Genomic DNA, 18,308 nt, shown 5'->3' on the forward strand with positions numbered 1-18,308 from the left:
CCTCTTACCCTTCAAACTGAATTTGAAAGTAAGGTTTTGCATGTAATAATATGCAAAATGACCATGAATGGAATATAGTTTTAGAAGGTGTGTGCACTGAAACTCTCTCATCTTTGGGTTAAGATGAGAATCTCCCAGAGTCAACCCTACAGTTTAACGGTTTAGTTAGTAAAACATAGACTATGAAGGGAGCATTTCCTTTATATAATAATTAATAATTACTGTTTTTATATTTGCCCCAAATCTACTTTAAGAAGAGAATAGGTAGAGGAGGTAGAAAACAAAAACAATACTTGGCGGTTTTGCCCTGATCAGCAGGCCAGCTCAGTCTTCTCGTGAATATGTACTGATGTTTTAATCTTAGTATTTTGTTTCTTGACTTTTTTAGACTGTAAATGTTTGGAAGTGGGTTTTTTTGTTTAAGGGGCTTGTATGTAAATAGAGCACACTGTCTAATAGGCTCCCAATTTCCTACACCCTCTCCTGTGATCTTATTTCATACATTTGCTGATGTTAAAGTTATCATATGTAACAAGTTCCCAGGTGGCACGGCACGTTAAGGACCCGGTATTGCCCGCGCCTAGTAGGCGCTCAGTACTATTACTGGGATTGCTGCTGTTGTCTCTGCTGCTTTCATCCCCACTACGCACCTCCAGTTGGTTCACCTTCCTTCCTCTGCCCATTCCACCTGCTCTTCTTAGCTGTTTTCTGTTCTCATATAATCTCACTGCTGCCTGGCTGTACTAAAATTCCTTGGTTTTGCTCCTTATCAATTCCCCATAAAATCCATCTCAACTTTTTTCATCCTTCTGAGCAGATGAATCACCTACTTAGAGACTGATGGCATCTACCTCAAATCCTCTCCTCACCACTTAAATTTCCCTGCATTTACATTCTCTCTGTTTCAGCTATCAACCCTTCCCCCTTGCCTCAAAGGAAAGAGCATTCTTCTGTGGCTAACCCCCACAGCCCAATTTTTTATTCCATTCTTTAGCTCAGATTAGGCTCGCATGCAGGACATGACTGCCCCCAAATAACAGTGGTTTAAAAAGAGGTGTTTCTGTTGATGAAAATCTTTTAAATTAGGCCATTTAGGACTGATAGCTCTGCAACAATTCAGGAATCCATGTCTTTTTGTCACTGCTCTGCTAACCTTAAAGCATGGCCCTAATCTTCATGGCACAAGACTGCTGCTTGAAAACCAGGAGACACAACTTCCTAGGGAGTGAAGTGATGCTAAAGAAGGCAAGGAGGACCTCCTCTCTTTTAAGACGTCCCTAAAGAACTAGACAACACTTAATCGATCTGTAATTAGCCCAAACTTAGCCATATCTGGCTGCCAAGGGCAACTATTTAGCTGAATGGCAATGTGCCCACTGAAAATTCTATACTTCCTAACTTAAAAAAAAAAAAAAAGAAGTTTTCTGTTCTAAAGTAAAGGAAAAAAGATTTTATGAGGCACTCATTCTTTCTCACCTCCAACATGTTTACTTACTTCTTCAATCCCCTCCCCTTTTTTTTGTCTTTTCTAGGGCCGCTCCCAGGCTAGGGGTCTTATCGGAGCTGTAGCCACCGGCCTACACCAGAGACACAGCAACGCGGGATCCGAGCCGCGTCTGCGACCTACACCACAGCTCACGGCAACGCCGGATCCTTAACCCACTGAGCAAGCACAGGGATCGAACCCTCAACCTCATGGTTTCTAGTCAGATTCGTTAACCATTGAGCCACCACGGGAACTCCATTCAATCTCTTTTCATTACCCTCAAACATATTCTAGCTTTTCACCCTTCACGTCAAAGAAAAATAAAAAAGCTTCTCTTGGAGTTCCCCTTGTGGGGCAGCGGAAATGAATCTGACAAAGGAACCATGAGGTTTCGGGTTCCATCCCTGGCCTCGCCCCGAGAGTTAAGGATCCTGCGTTGCCCTGAGCTGTGGTGTAGGCCGGCAGGTGTAGCTCAGATTCCACCCGTAGCCTCGGAACCTACATATGCACGGGTGCGGCCCTAAAAAGACCAAAGACAAAAAACGAAAATAAAACAAAACCAAACCTTCTCTTGATTCTGATCATTCTTTCCCTATCCCCACAAAAACTTTTTTTTTTTTTAAATCGCTCTACAACGTAACCTTTTATTCTGCTTATTCCCAATTCCTACTCACCATCTCACCTTTAGTTATATAGCTCCCTAATTAGTCTCCGAGTTCCTGGTTATTTAACATATACATCTTTTACCCCAACCAAGTCTTTAAATTGTATTTCATTGATATTTAACTTCACAAGTAATACAGGAGTATACATTAAAAAAAAAAAAAGGTATTATAAATAATGCAAACGTATCCTTCGGCCATGCCCGTGGCTACACCTAGACTTTGCTGAATGAGAGGATGGACCGAGTGGGCCAGAAGGTGCTATTTTCCAATTCGTTCGTGTCAAACAGGAACGAGGGCCCTAAGCCACCGCGAGTTTCACCGCCCGCACGAAGGTCTCTCCCGAGTCCTTGGGGATCCCCGGGTCCCCCGATCGCCTCAGCCTAGTCGGAAGGGCAGAGGTGCTACGAGATTGCCCCCGAGTTCCTGGAGTCTCGCGGGAAGACGCGAGCGAGGCGCACCTCTGACGCACTTCCGGGGCGCCGGAGCCGCGGGGGCCGCGCACCGGGAAGATGGTGGTCACCAGGTCTGCGCGGCCTCAGGCCGGGCTCCAAGCCACGTCAGCTGAAAGCTCCCAACAGAAGGTAAGAGATCGCACGGCTCCCTCATTTCTCCTCGCTGCCTCGCAGAGCGGTGCTCGGGGGGGTGGGCGGCGCAGGGGGCCCGCCAAGCGTGGGGAGGAGCGACCGAAGGGGCCCGAGCTGGCAGCGCGCGTCTGCTGACCGGGCCGGGCGCTGAGCATGGCACTTCATTTTCAGGTCTCACTAAGGTCTTGAAGGCAATGCATGGCCTGATTCCATAGAGAGGTTGGGTAACTTGCTTTGGGTAGTTTAGCTCAGTAGTGCAGGTGTACAGCTCAGGCCTTTTAACCTTACTGCTAGCAGCGTGCCAAGGAGGATTCGTTTAAGCCACCAAGCGTGAGCCTAATTAGTTGGATTGGAGAAGGCACCGTTTTCACGGAAGAAAGCTGGCCGTGCCCCCACAGTACCTCCTTTAGGCGTGGGGAGGGCTGCGGTGACGTCACCTGGTGACTCAGTGACGCTGGTCTTTCGCAGCTTCTGATGCTGCGATGAAGGGAAGGCTACATTAATTCACTTCAGTATGAAAAGGTAAGAGCAGCCACCGATTCCATCGATGTGTGTTCCTAAACACATCTTTACTCAGAGTTAAAATCCCCCTTCTTCCTTCTTTCCCTGTATGTGTCGGAATGTAGGTCCACCTAGCATTAGGTGACTTTGAATGGAAAAAATGTTCTCTTTCTCAGTTTGTTTTGTTTCCTAAAGTCAGATCCAGGACTTAGGTGATGCTGGAAAGGCAGGGCCTACAAATGCAGAGTCAGATTTAGTATTTAGGTATTGTTTGGGTTTTTTTAGTTGTGCGTGGTGGTGGTGGTTATTACTGTTTGGCATTAATCTTGCTCACTGAGTTTTTTAGTGTCCTCTTGAAATCTGCTTCTGAGGGGAGTGCCTCACTCACTTTGCTGTTGTCCCAGCCCTCCCCAAATTACAGTGTATTTTCACTGGCTTTCAGGATTCTGCAAAAAGAATTCAAGCACATCCAAAAGGCAGGAAGGAATCTCCATCTGATGACCCAAGTACTGCTGTATCACAGACCACTAAGAAACAAAGTCCGGATCCTACAGCCAGGAAGAGGAAGAGCAGAACTACAGGCTCATTACCAGAAATGAACAAACCTACTGATGGAGAGATCTCTGAAGCAGAGTCAACTTGTTCTTCTGTGTCTGAGGTCCAGGATCCCATTTTCAGAATAACCAGGAGAAGGCAGATCTTAGTTACAGGCACCCCAGTTTCCAGTGTAAGGAAAAGACCGAAAGTAACTCCAGTAAATGAGTCTCATACTGAGGAAGAAGTCTCTGAAGCAGAATCTCATGTGTCAGGTATTTCTAGAATTGTGCGTTCCACAGTGATAGCTACACAAACCAGAGGAAGCAAGGCTAAGTCCCTAACAGGTCCAAGCCAAGAATCATACATGGAAGCTGTTTCTGATGCTGAGTCATCATGCTCAGAGGTTTCTTCCTTTTCTGGAATTGCAACGAGGAGAACAACAAGGAGTATGCAGAGGAGATTACAGGCACAAACTGAGGAGAATGATACTATGATTGTAGCAGGAAATGAAAAGCAAGGCGTAGATACGCCTGTGAATTCCAAGGATTCAGAAACCAGACGAACTTCTTGTCGTTTACTAGCAAGATCGCTTTCTCAGATCAATAAGCCGAATCTCTATAATAATGAAATTTGTAATGACCTTGATGAGGATCCCTTCTTCGGAAATTCAGGAAAAAAATTAATTGCACAAAAACACCCAAGTGTTAATATAAGTGAGGAAGAACAGGACAACGTTTCACCTCTCAAAAACATAACAAAGCAGAATTGTGAGAGTTCAGAGGAAGAAGCCAAAGAACCAATAGATGAGGGAAAAGAAATTAATGAGAAAGATTCTCAGTTGAATCTTCCTGAACTGCAGGACACCAGCCTTCAGCAGTTAGTTTCTCAAAGGCATTCCACCCCCGAAAATAACAAAACCACATCAGAGCCCTCAAATCTGAACTGTGAGGCTGTAATGAAATCATTAGCTCACACATTTGCAGTTGTGGAAGTGGACAGATGCGATGAAGGAAGAAAGAGCACCATAAAAACAAGCGACTGGACAGAACTTGGTGGCGGTGATGAAGAGTGCACAGTTACAGGTGACAGCCAAGACATGGACGAAGAAAGGGATGTGGATTTTGAGTGTGATGCCAAACTGCGTAATCCTGAGCTCAGCGCATCTCAGGATAAAGATGATTCGGTTTTATTAGTTCTCAGCAGTGATGAAAGCCAGCAGTCGGAAAGCAGTGAGGATGAAGAGGACACTATCTGTTTTGTTGAAAATAGTGGTCAAAAGGAATCATTAAATGCAGACTCAGAAACTACATCACATGGCAGTGCTTTGTTTGTAATTGACACAACTCCTGGATTGAGTGCTGATAAAAATTTTTACCTGAATGAAGAAGACAAGGCCAGTGAGGTTGTCACTGAGGAAGAAGAGGAGGAGGAGGAAGATGAGGAGGAAGAGGAAGAAAGTGAAGAAGAATCATCAGACCACGACAGAAATAAAGATAATGAGTTTAGTGATGAAGACAACTTACTAAATAGCACAAAATCTAAACTGTAAGTTTTCATTTTTATTTTTTTATTTTTTTATTTTTTTATTTTTTCGGTCTTTTTACCTTTTCTAGGGCCGCTCCCGTGGCATATGGAGGTTCCCAGGCTAGGGGTCCAGTCGGAGCTGCAGCCACCAGCCTACTCCAGAGCCGCAGCAACGCTGGATCCGAGCCGTGTCTGCAACCCACACCACAGCTCACGGCAACGCCGGATCCTTAACCCACTGAGCAAGGGCAGGGACCGAACCCACAACCTCACGGTTGCTAGTCGGATTCGTTAACCACTGTGCCACGACAGGAACTCCAGTTTTCATTTTTAAAAGTAAGTTTTTGATAACATTTCAAGTAGCTGACTTACCATAAAAATATTACAAAGCATAGGAATTGAAAAAATTACTGCTTTGGGTTCTTTATGGAAGAGCTTTTTTATCAAGCCTCTACCTTATGTGGGTGTCTTTGTTAGGCATAGTTTTCCCACCATTGACAGCTGCAAGTGCTTCGCTTGGTGGTGTATCGAAAATACTCTGTTAAGATTTCCTTGCGTGATAGTTTAGAGAACATCAAAGGGAAGGAAAATAACTTGGTTTTTTTCTACATGTCAATTGTAGAGAAATTGAAAAATAGAGGAAAACTCTGAGAAAAAAATAATTACCTATGTCCCATCTACCACCCATTGAAAAGCACTGTTTGGGCTGTTTCTTTAGTTTCTTTTTTTCTTTTTCTTTTTTCCTGTCTTTTAAATGTTTTTCCTAGGCACCTTTGGTGGCAGTGTGCCCACTGTAAATACAGGTATCCTTGGCAAGCAACTAACTGTGCAAACAGATGCCCAGTCTTCTTTCTTGATTTTTTTTTTTTTTGTCTTTTTAGGGCCACACCCATGGCACATGGAAACTCCCAGGCTAGGGGTCTAATCGGACCTATACCATAGCCACAGCAACACCAGATTGAAGCTGTGTCTGCAACCTACACTGCAGCTCACAGCAACGCTGGATCCTTAACTCATTGAGTGAGGCCAGAGATGGAACCTGCGTCTTCATGGATGCTAGTCAGGTTCGTTCCCCCTGAGCCACGACGGGAGCTCCCCAGTCTTCATTCTAAACTAGGGAAATCTCTGAGGCTAGTCTCAGGTGTACTTAGTTTTTAAAAGCCTCGCCCCTCCCCAGGATAATTATAACGTGCACTCCGGGTTGAAAATCACTGCCAAGGCACTGCAATTGAATGAATTCACTTTCCAACAGAGATCGATTATCCAAGCTTTCAACTGCTCAGTATACAAATAATGACAGAAGAAAGTGTAAGTCTAAGTGTACTTGCTTATAAAAAGGACTCTCAGTGATAAAAGTAGAAATTCTCATTATCTAAATGCAGGAGCCCAAGCCAACTGATGAAATTTCTGAAATGGTGGATCTGGGATATGACGTTTATATTTTTAAAATTGCAGTCAGTGGAAGATAACAGATGCTCATTCTGTTTAAAACTCACTGATTTAGAGGCACTAATAAATGCCCTTAAATTACCCAGAAAAACATTTCAAGTTTGGATAACTTGGAAGTTCAGAGTAGAAGAACCTGTCTTTCTCATTGGCTTTGGAGATAGAAGTTTATGTACATTTATTTACCAACTACCTATATATGAAGTTGAGCTAAATTGTAAATATGTTTCCTTCTTTTTTGTAATTCTTTATAAAATCTGTTAGCATATTTTATGGCCTTAATCCTCTTTTAAGAAAGTCTGGAGAGGAGTTCCTGTTGTGGCTCAGCAGTAATGAACCCAAATAGTATCCGTTAAGATACAGGTTCAATCCCTGGTGTTTAAAAAGACAAAGGAAAGTCTGGGGAATAAATGTGGATGTGCTTCCAAAGGCTTTTGCTGGGTTGGGGGGGGGGGTCTATTTAGGGTCTCATGCAAGGCATATGAAAGCTCCCAGGCTAGGGATTGAATCAGATCTGTAGCTGCTAGCCTACACCATAGCCACAACACTACCAGATCCGAGCCATGTCTGCGACCTATCCCACAATGCCAGATCCTTAACCCACAGGGTGAGGCCAGGGATCGAACCTGTGTCCTCATGGATACTAGTTGGGTTCCTTACCACTGAGCCATTGAGCCACGACAGAAACTCCCCAAAGGCTTTTTAAATTCATTATTCATCCCATGTTTTTTTTTCTAAATGAAAATACAGTCTCAGTTGTTTCCATTTTGAGCTACTTGATGTTTAAGTGATCATTTCTCTTTCAGTCTGAAGTTGACGAGCAGCAGCATAGACCCTGGTCTAAGTATTAAGCAGTTGGGTGGTTTGTATATTAATTTCAATGCAGACAAGCCACAGTTGAACAAGAGAACCCTAACACAGCTCAAGGAGAAAAAGAAAAATGAGGTAAGTTGTACAAAGCGTCCCATTGGTTTTCACAGAGCTAACCACTCCTTTAAAAAATGATTAGTCCTTAGGAAGAGGCTAGTTTTCCTGTAGTGAAACCACATTAGTCTACTGTGCTCCTTTTTCCCCTCTTTCCAGAGCAGTCATTTCTTTTTTTATTATAAAATCCAAGCTATAAGAGATAACACTTGAAAACTAAGATAATACAGGGTGGGTGTTCCTCTTCTTGCACCCACATTAGGATCCCAGGGGTTATGTTTTTCCTGTTCTTGCAGTACTTTTAGTTCTTAACTGCATTGGATTCTGTTGCGAATCTGAAAGCTGTGAGTGCCCACTAACCCCACCAGGAAAAAGAGGTCATGTGCACGTGACCTAAAATTGTACCTACAATTTCAGAAGGAAATTACAGTGCAGGTAACCTCACCCAGACTGTCAGCTCCAGCTGTCACCTGGCTTGGCTTCCTCCCAAGCTAGTATTTTCTAGCTTGCAGCCTATTCAGGTCTTTAAACCCAGGTGCCATTGTTCCTCCAGATGTGCTGGGGCACGTGACCTCACCAACTGCCCTTCTCTTCCCTGCCCGAACCAGCTCCTCCTCTTGTATTCTTTCTCCTGGTTAGTGACACCAAGATCTGTTTCCCATTTGCAGTCAGTAGCCAAGCTTGGGACCATGCTTCTTATTCTTGCTGCTCTGTTCCCTCCTCTCCGCCCCACTGTCACTGTCTAGTGATGTCTATTTTATTTTTTGTATAGACTGCTGTAGTGGCCTCCTTACTCTTTATTCTTAAAGCCATCCTCCATGGTCTTGCTAGATTTCTCTTTCTGAAAATACAAATCTGACTGAGATAGTCTCCTGTATATAAGTCCTTCAGTGGTTTCTTGGCACCTTTAAGGTGGCTCTGGATGTTCCTGTTGTGGCTCTGGATGTTCCTGTTGTGGCTCTGCAGTTACGAACCCAGCTAGTATCCATGAGGGCGTGGGTTCAGTCCCTGGTCTTGTTCGGTAGGTTAAGAATCCGGCATTGCCGTGAACTGTGATGTAGGCCGCAGAGGTGGCTTGGATCCCAAGTGCCTGTGGCTGTGATGTAGGCTGACCCCTAGCGTGGGAACCTCCATATGTCACAGGTGTGGCTCTGAAAAGCAGAGCAAAAAAAAAAAAAAAAAGTGGCTCTGTTGCTCTAGCTCAGACCGTACACCTGCTGTGTTCTTAGCATTGGAAACCACCGTGGTTTCGTGAAAACACCCTGCTCTCTGCCAGGCCAGTGCAGAGATCATAGATCACGACCTCTGGAAAGCATCCTTTGACCCTAGTTCTTCCCCGGCACCCCCGCTTCGGCCACACCCAGTATAAATCTAAGGTGGTATTACTGTTTCACTGTCTTTTATCTTTGTGCTCCTGAAACAGGATTTCTCAGCCTCAGCAAAACTGATGTTTGGGGCTGAATAATTCTTTGTTATGAGAAGATGTCCTGTGCGTTGTAGGATGTTTAGCAGCATCCGCTGCCATAGATGCCGGTAGCATCTGTCCCCATCAGTGCCATTCCCTCCTCCCCCACCCCTTCCCGCCAAAATGTCTTCAGATATTGCCAGTTGCTCTCAGTTGAGAATCACTGTCTAAACCCTTGTATAGTACTTGGTACACAACCAGCTCTTAATAATCTGTTAAATAATAAATGCTCTAGTCTTTCTCAGTGATAGGAAAGTGATATGCTGTCCTACCCAGCAGCAATCTGAACCTGATTTGGGGATTTCTGAATTGGTAATTTCAAATGTTATTGACCAAATTAATATTTGCTGTATTCCTGTGGACTATTTTGAGGGCTAAGGAGCAGTCGTTTTTAGTTCTTGTAGTGGAGAAATGACTAATTACCTTGAGGTTCCTTTAGTCCTGTACCCAGTATTAAGACAGTATTTAATCATTCTAGGCAAGTAACAAAAAATGCAGAAGATGTTTAGGAAAAGGTTAACAGATTTGACTGCATAAAATTTCTGAATTTATGCAATTAAAAACAACAACAACAAAAACCTTAACAAAGACAGTAAAAGACCACAGGTTAATACCACTAAGATATAAAACATATGTCTACAAATTAATAAGAAAACAACTCTGTGTAAAAATGAAAACTGCCTCCCCCCAAAAAATAGAGACATTCCACAGAAGAAGACTTATACATGGCTAATAAATACACAGAAAGATGACCAACAGCAGATGGGAAATGCCCGGGGCATCACTGACAAAGCACAAAAAGATTATCCCCGGTGTGGGCTAAGTAAAGGGAAGGGTACTGGCTAACTCTGGGAGTTTAGACTGCTTGGATGCACGGCGATTTAGCAGTACCTGTCAACATTTAAATGACACATTTTGGAATCTGTTTTACAAAAATCATCACAAGTGTGCAGAGATGATGTTTACAGTGTGTAATGGAAAACCGTCTGAGACAAACTAAATGTCAAAAAGAAAAATTCTGCATAGCAGCTGTTACAAAGAATGAAGTTGATCTTTGAATTGACATTGAAAGAGCAGCTGTGATAGGTTGTTGAATTGCAAAAGGCAGATTTGCTGGATGAGAATGATTTTGTAAAAAACAAATGTTTAATCTAAATCTATATTGCTTTTCTTATCTATTGATGAGACTTATCTAGCTAGTCTCCTCAGATCATAGGAAGCTGTTTTACCAACATCAGAACTTATTAAAGCCTCATCAGGTGGGTTTTTTCAGAGAATTCAGCAGCTCTTAGGGCATTGTTCCTATTGTCTTTATTTTCCGGTCTGGGCAGGTGGCTGACAGCAAACCAGTGAAGTGCAGGTGGACACATTAATGGAAATCTGGTGTGTGCAGATTCAGATTAGAAAAAGAAATTTGAGATGGATATTGATTTTATAGATTCCCTAAAATAATCCTTCAGTTTGTTTCCTAAAGCATTTTTATTTTGATAAAATCTACGAACTTGGCAGTAGTATGTCTGTCCATAGAGAAGGTTAATATATTTGGAGGAGTCTTTGGTGTGGGAGATGTTTCCCTTATAAGGTAAAAATGCCTTACCTTATAAGGCATTTTGACATTTTAAAATTGACATTCTGACATTTTAAAACCAATTTAATATTTTCGTAGCTTCTTCAGAAAGCTGTCATTACTCCTGATTTTGAGAAAAACTACTCTGTCCCACCATATAGAGAATCAAAGTATAAGCTTCAGAAAAAACGCAGAGTAAGTACACTGATTCTTCTTATTGGGAATGCTTAAATGTGTTTGACTATGTTCAGCTTATCTAACATGGTTGTGCAATTAAGATGCATATTTTGAAAGAAAATCATCACAGATCTCTTAGAGCCCATAAAATGTGGTTCCCTAAACGTGTTTCATACAGATTTGCACAGAGTGAAAGTGCACCGGGTGCGGCACATAAATACAGCTTGTTTCCCTTCCTTAAAAACATCGGCAGGAGTTCCCGTCGTGGCGCAGTGGTTAACGAATCCGACTAGGAACCATGAGGTTGCGGTGTTCGGTCCCTGCCCTTGCTCAGTGGGTTAACGATCCGGCGTTGCCGTGAGCTGTGGTGTAGGTTGCAGACACGGCTCGGATCCCGTGTTGCTGTGGCTCTGGCGTAGGCCGGGGGCTACAGCTCCGATTCAACCCCTAGCCTGGGAACCTCCATATGCCGCGGGAGCGGCCCAAGAAATAGCAACAACAACAACAACAAAAAAAAAAAACAAAAAGCAGCGGCAGCAGCCTATCAGGCCACATCCACTCCTTGGCTCGTAGGTGCTGTTCATTGACGGCTCGGAGCTCTATTGCAGGCCGTTGTAGGAAACTGAGTGTAAGCAGCTGAAAACACTAGCCTGTTTCATCTGCCAAATGAGAGCATAGAAACTGTTTCTTTCTTTTACTTTTTAGGGCCATACCTGTGTGGCGTATGTAAGTTCCCAGGCCAGGGGCCAAAGTGGAGCCACATCTGCAACCTACACCACAGCCACAGCCACACCAGATCCTAAACCCACTGAGTGAGGCCAGGAATCAAACCTGCATCCTCTTGGATACTAGTCGGATTCATTACCGCTGAGCCATGACAGGAACTCCTGAAACTCTTTTCTGTAGTAAAATATAGGGGGACTACTTCCATTTCAACTAATAAGCACAGAGAAGTTACTCCGAGAGCTTGGGGGGAGTTGGAGGATGGCGCTCCAGTAACATCTCATCTCATATGATGAGAGCAGTGTGGTACATGGTAGACACTCCATGTGTGTTGTACAAATGTACAAAAAATGAAATTAAGCACATTAACTTGCTAGGAGTTTTCAAAAGAATAGAAAGGTTTTTGAATTTTAGAAATCACAAATTTCTGGGCTGCTGGAGTGAGTAATTTTCTTAGACAACTGGGTGACTGAATAAAAGTGTTGCTGTTTGCAGTAAGCTCCAGATGTAAAAATGTTTTTATGCATTAGACCTTGAGTAGGCTATTTTAGATTATAAAAACTGAAGCTGAGGGTTACTCTCCCAACAAGTCAGCCATTCTAAGATTCAGAATCAGTGTTAAGGAGCCCTCATTTATGAAAGTTACAGTGCAGTGCCTATCAGAGCAGGGGATCAGAAAAAGCGCTTTTTGTGATTTAATTCATTTTATGAATGATGACGATGCATACATTCTATAAAGTGACCTTGTTTGTTTTTAATTCATGAAACTTTCCTTATATTAGGGAAAATGAGGTATAATGTATGCACTGCTTATTAAAATTAGAATTCTCTAATTGTTTCTGAAATTTGAATTTCAGCAAGAACGGCAAAAAACAGCAGGTGATGGCTGGTTTGGTATGAAAGCTCCAGAACTGACAGATGAACTGAAAAATGATCTCAAAGCCCTGAAGATGAGAGCTAGCATGGACCCCAAAAGGTTTTATAAGAAAAATGATAGAGACGGCTTCCCCAAGTACTTCCAGGTATGAAGCAAAGAGAATAATGGTAGCGGGGTCCGAGGTTTTGGTTGGGAAGCTCTGTGGTGACGTGTTTACCGTAACTGAATGGTGACAGCACCTGCTCAGCCACGTGACAATGGCCAGCACCCAGTTCAGATGGCCACCAGCTTGTGATGGCTTTCCACGTGGAAAGGTGGTGTTCCAGGGGTCGCTCGGTGCCAGGTCGGCCTTCTCGAATGATGGGACCTGTAAGACGGGCGTGCCTTATGTGAATGGTATTAGCCTAAGAGCAGGACTGCTTGCAGGATGGAGCAGGAACACCGGGCTCTTTTTTTTCAAGGTTCTGTATCTTAAGTTAAAAGGTGGTTTTCCAAAGTGTGTGCAGATGAAAGTCCAGGAGATGGCCGTCTGGGATCTCTCAAGTTCGTTTTCCCTTTGACGACCTTTCCTGTCACTTCAGGACGACTGTACAGTCCTTGGCCTCCAAGTCTACTCTCCCTTTTGCTTCTTTTGCCACATTATGGCCAGTCATCTTGTCTTTACAAAATATCATCCATTTATGAGAGAGTCTAGACCCTTTAATGTAGCCCTTCACAGACCCAGACCAGCGCACCAGCCCCTTTTTGTCACAGCTGCTTAAGCTTCAGCACTCTCAGCACTCCGTGTTTTCAGTGAGCACAGCCGGGTCTTGGCATTCTGAATTTGCACGTGTTTGGCTCTGCTGTGTTTGCCTGGTGAAATTTTACTCATACATCCAAGCTAAAATGTCATCTTTTGTGAAACCTTTACCTCCGTTAGGTAGAATCGGCCACTTAGTTTTCAGAGCACCTAGAGTGTTTTGTTAAACAAACTATCAGGTTATGCTTTAATTTATACACAGTTTTTAGTTGTGTATCTAGAGACTCTGGTCCCCTCACTGGCAGGGACCAGATATTCTTTTTGTTTCCGTAACACTGAGCACAGTGCCTGGCACAGGGTAGACACTAAATTTTACTTGGTTGAATGTATGAACCAATGCAGAATGGTCACTAAGAAGGTTCCAGCATTTATAGTAACCTAGGAGACCAAATGGGTATGTGGTAGAGTTTATGTGTCACTTTTGTTAAATTGGGAACCTAAAACAAAAGACTTTCTTTTTATCTGTCCCACTTTTCCTCCTCTAGTTATACGATTCATCAAGAATTGACTGTCTAGCACTAAATTATGTAAAGGGAATTTTGGTATAACTATAAAGACTAACAAAGAAATGTCATTAGTAAGACCCAGGGCAGAGTAAGTGATTGCTTAACTCAAAAAAGGCAGAACTAACTGTAATGTTGGTAAAATGGGAGCTTGTGTTTTCCAGTCCTTTCTATAAATACACTTTGTAAAAGCCGCCCTGAGGCATGAAAGCACCTTGGCCTTCAGGTGTTGCGTGACTTATTTCAATCACTCGTTCATAGATTGGAACCATCGTTGACAATCCAGCTGACTTCTACCACTCGCGAATCCCCAAGAAGCAAAGGAAGAGGACGATTGTGGAGGAGCTGCTGGCCGATTCTGAGTTCAGAAGGTAAAGGAGTTTGCTTCACTTTCCTCTAGAATATGCATACACTGGAAATTTCAGAGAATTTTTAAATGCTTTAGCAGAGTTTCTCCACAGCAGCACTACCACATTTTTTGGATGGACTCCCTTCTTTAGTGGCGGACTGTCTTGTGCATGCTGGGATGCTGGCATCTCCTCACTATGTGCCAGTAGCACCCCTCCTCCACTCATGCCAATCAAAAATGTCTTCAAGCATTTGCAGGGGTCCCCTGTCGGGGCCTAAGCTTTCCCAGCATAGAACTGCTGTTGGAGAGGGAAGCGTGAGACCATCTGACTGACGAGAGGGGAGTGAGCCCACACAGGAGACAGGAACGAGTAGCTGGGAGGTGTGCAGAGGTCCTAGGAGTCTGGTAGAGGTCAGGGGAGGGGGTGTGAAGGGAGTGGTGAGCAAGACGAGTGAGCCCAGAGAGCAACTCGAGAACTGAAAGACCTGTCCGGATTTAGGACCGTGGGTCACAGTAACCTTGGCAGAAGGAGTTTTAGAGGAGCGATGGAGAGGATACCAGATCGGAGAGGACTTGAGCGTAAGCTGAAAATGAAGAAATAGAACTCAAACCGAGGCGTTCCCGTCGTGGCGCAGTGGAAACGAATCCCACGAGGAACCATGAGGTTGCAGGTTTCATCCCTGGCCTCGCTCAGTGGGTTAAGGATCCAGTGTTGCCATGAGCGATGGTGTAGGTTGCAGACATGGCTCAGATCTGGCGTGGCTGTGGCTGTGGCCGGCAGCTGTAGCTCCAGTTGGACCACTAGCCTGGGAACCTCCATATGCCGCGGGTGCGGCCCTAGAAAAGGCAAACAAACAACCAAACTCAAACTGGTTGTGAGGAAGACAAGAGAAGCACAGCTCTAGTGGTTGTGGATAGAGTTGGGCTTGGTCTTTGGTTTTGTCAGGGTTTTTTTTTTTTTTTTTTGAGATGGGAGCAATTTGTGCGTAAATGTCCTCGAAGCAGGTGTGTGTGTAATACACAGTTAAAAGTATATCTCATGTAGAAACCTCTGCTGAACTTCCAGAGTGGTTTAATAGCCAAAGTGAAAATATTGATCAAGGCTTTTAAAAACAATGTAATGTAGAGGTGGGGAAAATAATTCAAGTGTTACATAAATTATTCAATGAATCTGGGTAATGGTAAAAATTTCAGAAATAAGCAGTGCTATTTTCTCACTTACTACTCTCCTTGGAATCTCATTCCCACAGAGTTTTATTAATCTGTATACTGCTGGCTTCCAAGTGTGTATGTCTAGTATAGACCGCTTCTGAGTCCAGACCCACATGACCAGCGGCTGCCTCAGAGCATCTCAGGGCTGCCTCCAGCTCCTCTAGGGCTGCCCAGGAGCAGGGAGTCCCGTGCAGGTCAAGGGAGCCGGGCACATGGGGAGCGCTGCGCAGGAACACGTGCTCTGAGGGAGCAACTCAGGAACTGCAGGCCCTCCCCACCCTGTCCTCCCTGTACGCTCCTTTCCTCTCCTCTCCAGCCTGTCTTTCTCTTCAGCCCACACAGGTGTGGGTACAGGGTGATGGGTACAATCTTGCTTACCTAAGATTGATCCACACTTTGTAACCTTCCCGATGCCAAGCTCAGAAACCACGGCGCGGGTCCCTAGTGGCTGAAGTTTTCAGCCTCCCTCTACTGTTGCAGGTTTTCCCGTCACTAGACAGCAGGCTCTCTGGGGGCAGGTGCTCCGGCTGGCTCGCTGCTCGGTCCCCACTTCCGAGTACGGCTCTGTACATATGGTGGCACTTAGTGCACATGCGATGGATCGGTGATGAAAATGCAAAACAAGGAATGTGACACAGAGGAGTGCCTCCCTACCAGAAGGCTACATTAACTTCTCATGTCTGGGGTGTGTCATACTTTAGAACTTAAAGGTTTGGTCTTTCCTTTTAGATATAACCGAAGGAAGTACTCAGAGATCATGGCTGAAAAGGCGGCCAATGCAGCAGGAAAGAGGTTTCGAAAGAAGAAGAAATTCCGCAATTAAGATTCACCAAGCAAACCACACAGTTTTACATCTCCCCGTATTTATTTACTACAGGTATTTTGAAAACTAACACCAGCATCACATAAATTAACATGAACTGGCCCTGTTTATATACAGGGAGTTGTGTGTGGAAAAAGCTGTTGTCTTGAGAAAAGATGGATAATGTGCCCCTTGGAGTAAAAACAAGTGTGTCTGCAAGAGGTCCACTCATGTTTAGACACTTTGAGGAGAAAAAAAGGAAAAGAACTTCAATCATTTAACATTCTGTAAAGTTTTCAACAGTTATTTAAAGAAAATTTAAAACATTTTGAAAATACAAAGTTTGTTAACATATTCAAAAAGCTGTTCAATAATACCACTGTAACTATGACCTGGAGGTATGTGTCTTCTGGGGGGAGATGGTAGGTAGGAAGTCCCCTTTGGTGAGCTGAACGTTCAAGTCCAGAAAATGGGTAAAGCTGGGGTACAGAGTTGTTGCCAACATAAGAGTCAGAGCTGAAACCAAAGCAGTGACAAAGGTGTTCCTGGAGCAGATGTCTGCTAGTATGTGACAAAGCTGAGTGAAGCCCTAAAAAGGACTTAAAAGATAGGCTCCCTGCAAAGTTTGGGTTAAAAGTAGCAGCAGCAGAGCAGTTTTCCTTCCTTAGCAGTTTAAACAGGAGGGAAGATAGATTTTATCCAGATTCAATGTTGTGTTCCAGTGAAGCAGTATTAAATCAACCTAAGTGACCTGGCCACGCAGTTAAGCGGTCCAGCTCAGCTGGTCTCCAATGGCAGAGATACGCATCCTGGCTAAGCTACAGCCGGCACCCAAGGAGCAGTGGCGATTTCCGGTAATGCTTCTTGGTAGGTTATTGCTTCCTTTACGTCATTATCCTGGGACCGCTCTTTTCTAGCGTACTGCCTCCTTGGCATTTTGGTAAATAAGAACTCTCCTAGTTTGTGTTTAGTGCTTGGGATCATAAGCAGCCTAGTAAAAATTAACAATGACATTCCTGGCTGGACTTGGGCAAGCATCCATATCTGTGCTCTTTTGTGGAAAAGCTTTTATCCCAAGAATATTAAGCTTTGCCTTCTGGGTAAAGTAAGGATCTGCTCTGGGGGAATTAAATATCAAAACAAGGAGAAGTAATAGTTAATTTACCTTTTACACATTCTTCCAGAAGGAGCCATTGTTGGAGCATTTGTTCGGCTCACGCTACTATAAAAATCTCACGGTTCAGTTGTCCTTCCATTAGGGCGGTGCTTTGTGCAGTCAAGGACTTGCCCAGTTTTTCTCAGACTCAATGCGTGGGTCAGCTTTTGACCAGTTAAAACTTTCATCCTGGTTCCTGACTCACAACTGCCAGAATATGGTGAGTTATTTGGTACTTCAAAACTGCACTTATGTCCCGATCTTTCCCACAAGAGCAGATTAGAGCTTTCTGAATGGAAAGCAGTGACGAGGACATAGAACCTCGGTGTGAATCCAGCTCCTGCTAACCACCCTTTAAGAGATGCTCACAGTCTATGTTTTGAGTACGGTTGGCCCTTGAACAACACGGGGTACTGGATAGCAGGCCCTGAGTATCCATGTCCTGCATTTGCGGATTCAACCAGCTGCCTGTGGACCAGGCAGCTCTTTAGTGTGGATTCATCGAAAAAATCTGAATACATGGACCTGGCCAGTTCTAACCTGTGTTCAGTGGTCAACTCTGTTAATTACATTTTAACACATTCTTTTTTGTATCCATTGTAATTTTTGATTTTATATATATTTTTGTAAGCCACTTAAATAATCTGGAAGAGTTATGAACAAATGTAAAATACTTGCCTTATTCAGTGAAATAAACGCTTCAACTAAAAATCATTTCAAGTCACCTCTTAACAAAATTTCCTGTAAGGAATTAGGGTTCCCATTCTGGCTCAGCAGTAATGAATCTGTCTAGTATCCATGAGGATGTGGGTTCAATCCCTGGTCTTGCTCAGTGGCCTAAGGATCCACTGTGGCTGTGGCTATGGGTAGGCTGGCAGCTACTGCTCTGATTCAACCCCTAGCCTGGGAGCTTCCATATGCCGTGAGTGCAGCCCTGAAAGACACACACGGATTACTGTAAGGAATTAAAACCAGTATGATGTACAGCTTCATCGCAAATGTGATCTTCAC

General features: G+C 43.9%; 1 protein-coding gene across 1 annotated transcript; it reads left to right on the forward strand.

Moving 5' to 3' along the window:
* Positions 1 to 2,624: 2,624 nt before the first annotated feature.
* DNTTIP2 (deoxynucleotidyltransferase terminal interacting protein 2) lies at positions 2,625 to 18,011 on the forward strand. Its single transcript, XM_047785269.1, has 7 exons — positions 2,625 to 2,732; positions 3,679 to 5,318; positions 7,550 to 7,688; positions 10,799 to 10,894; positions 12,457 to 12,621; positions 14,040 to 14,149; positions 16,069 to 18,011. Exons 1-7 carry the CDS (start codon positions 2,661 to 2,663, stop codon positions 16,160 to 16,162), a joined length of 2,316 nt encoding a protein of 771 aa, XP_047641225.1. The 5' UTR covers positions 2,625 to 2,660; the 3' UTR covers positions 16,163 to 18,011.
* Positions 18,012 to 18,308: the final 297 nt, after the last annotated feature.

The sequence above is a fragment of the Phacochoerus africanus genome, chromosome 6, assembly GCF_016906955.1.
Source record: "Phacochoerus africanus isolate WHEZ1 chromosome 6, ROS_Pafr_v1, whole genome shotgun sequence".
Classification (NCBI taxonomy): Eukaryota; Metazoa; Chordata; class Mammalia; order Artiodactyla; family Suidae; genus Phacochoerus; species Phacochoerus africanus.

Excerpts from the sequence above, each read along its gene's own strand:
- DNTTIP2 (XM_047785269.1), top strand. The coding sequence starts at position 2,661 with ATGGTGGTCACCAGGTCTGCGCGGCCTCAGGCCGGGCTCCAAGCCACG. Across the intron at positions 5,319-7,549 it reads AATAGCACAAAATCTAAACT|TCTGAAGTTGACGAGCAGCA; the intron begins GTAAGTTTTCAT and ends TTTCTCTTTCAG. Across the intron at positions 14,150-16,068 it reads GCCGATTCTGAGTTCAGAAG|ATATAACCGAAGGAAGTACT; the intron begins GTAAAGGAGTTT and ends CTTTCCTTTTAG.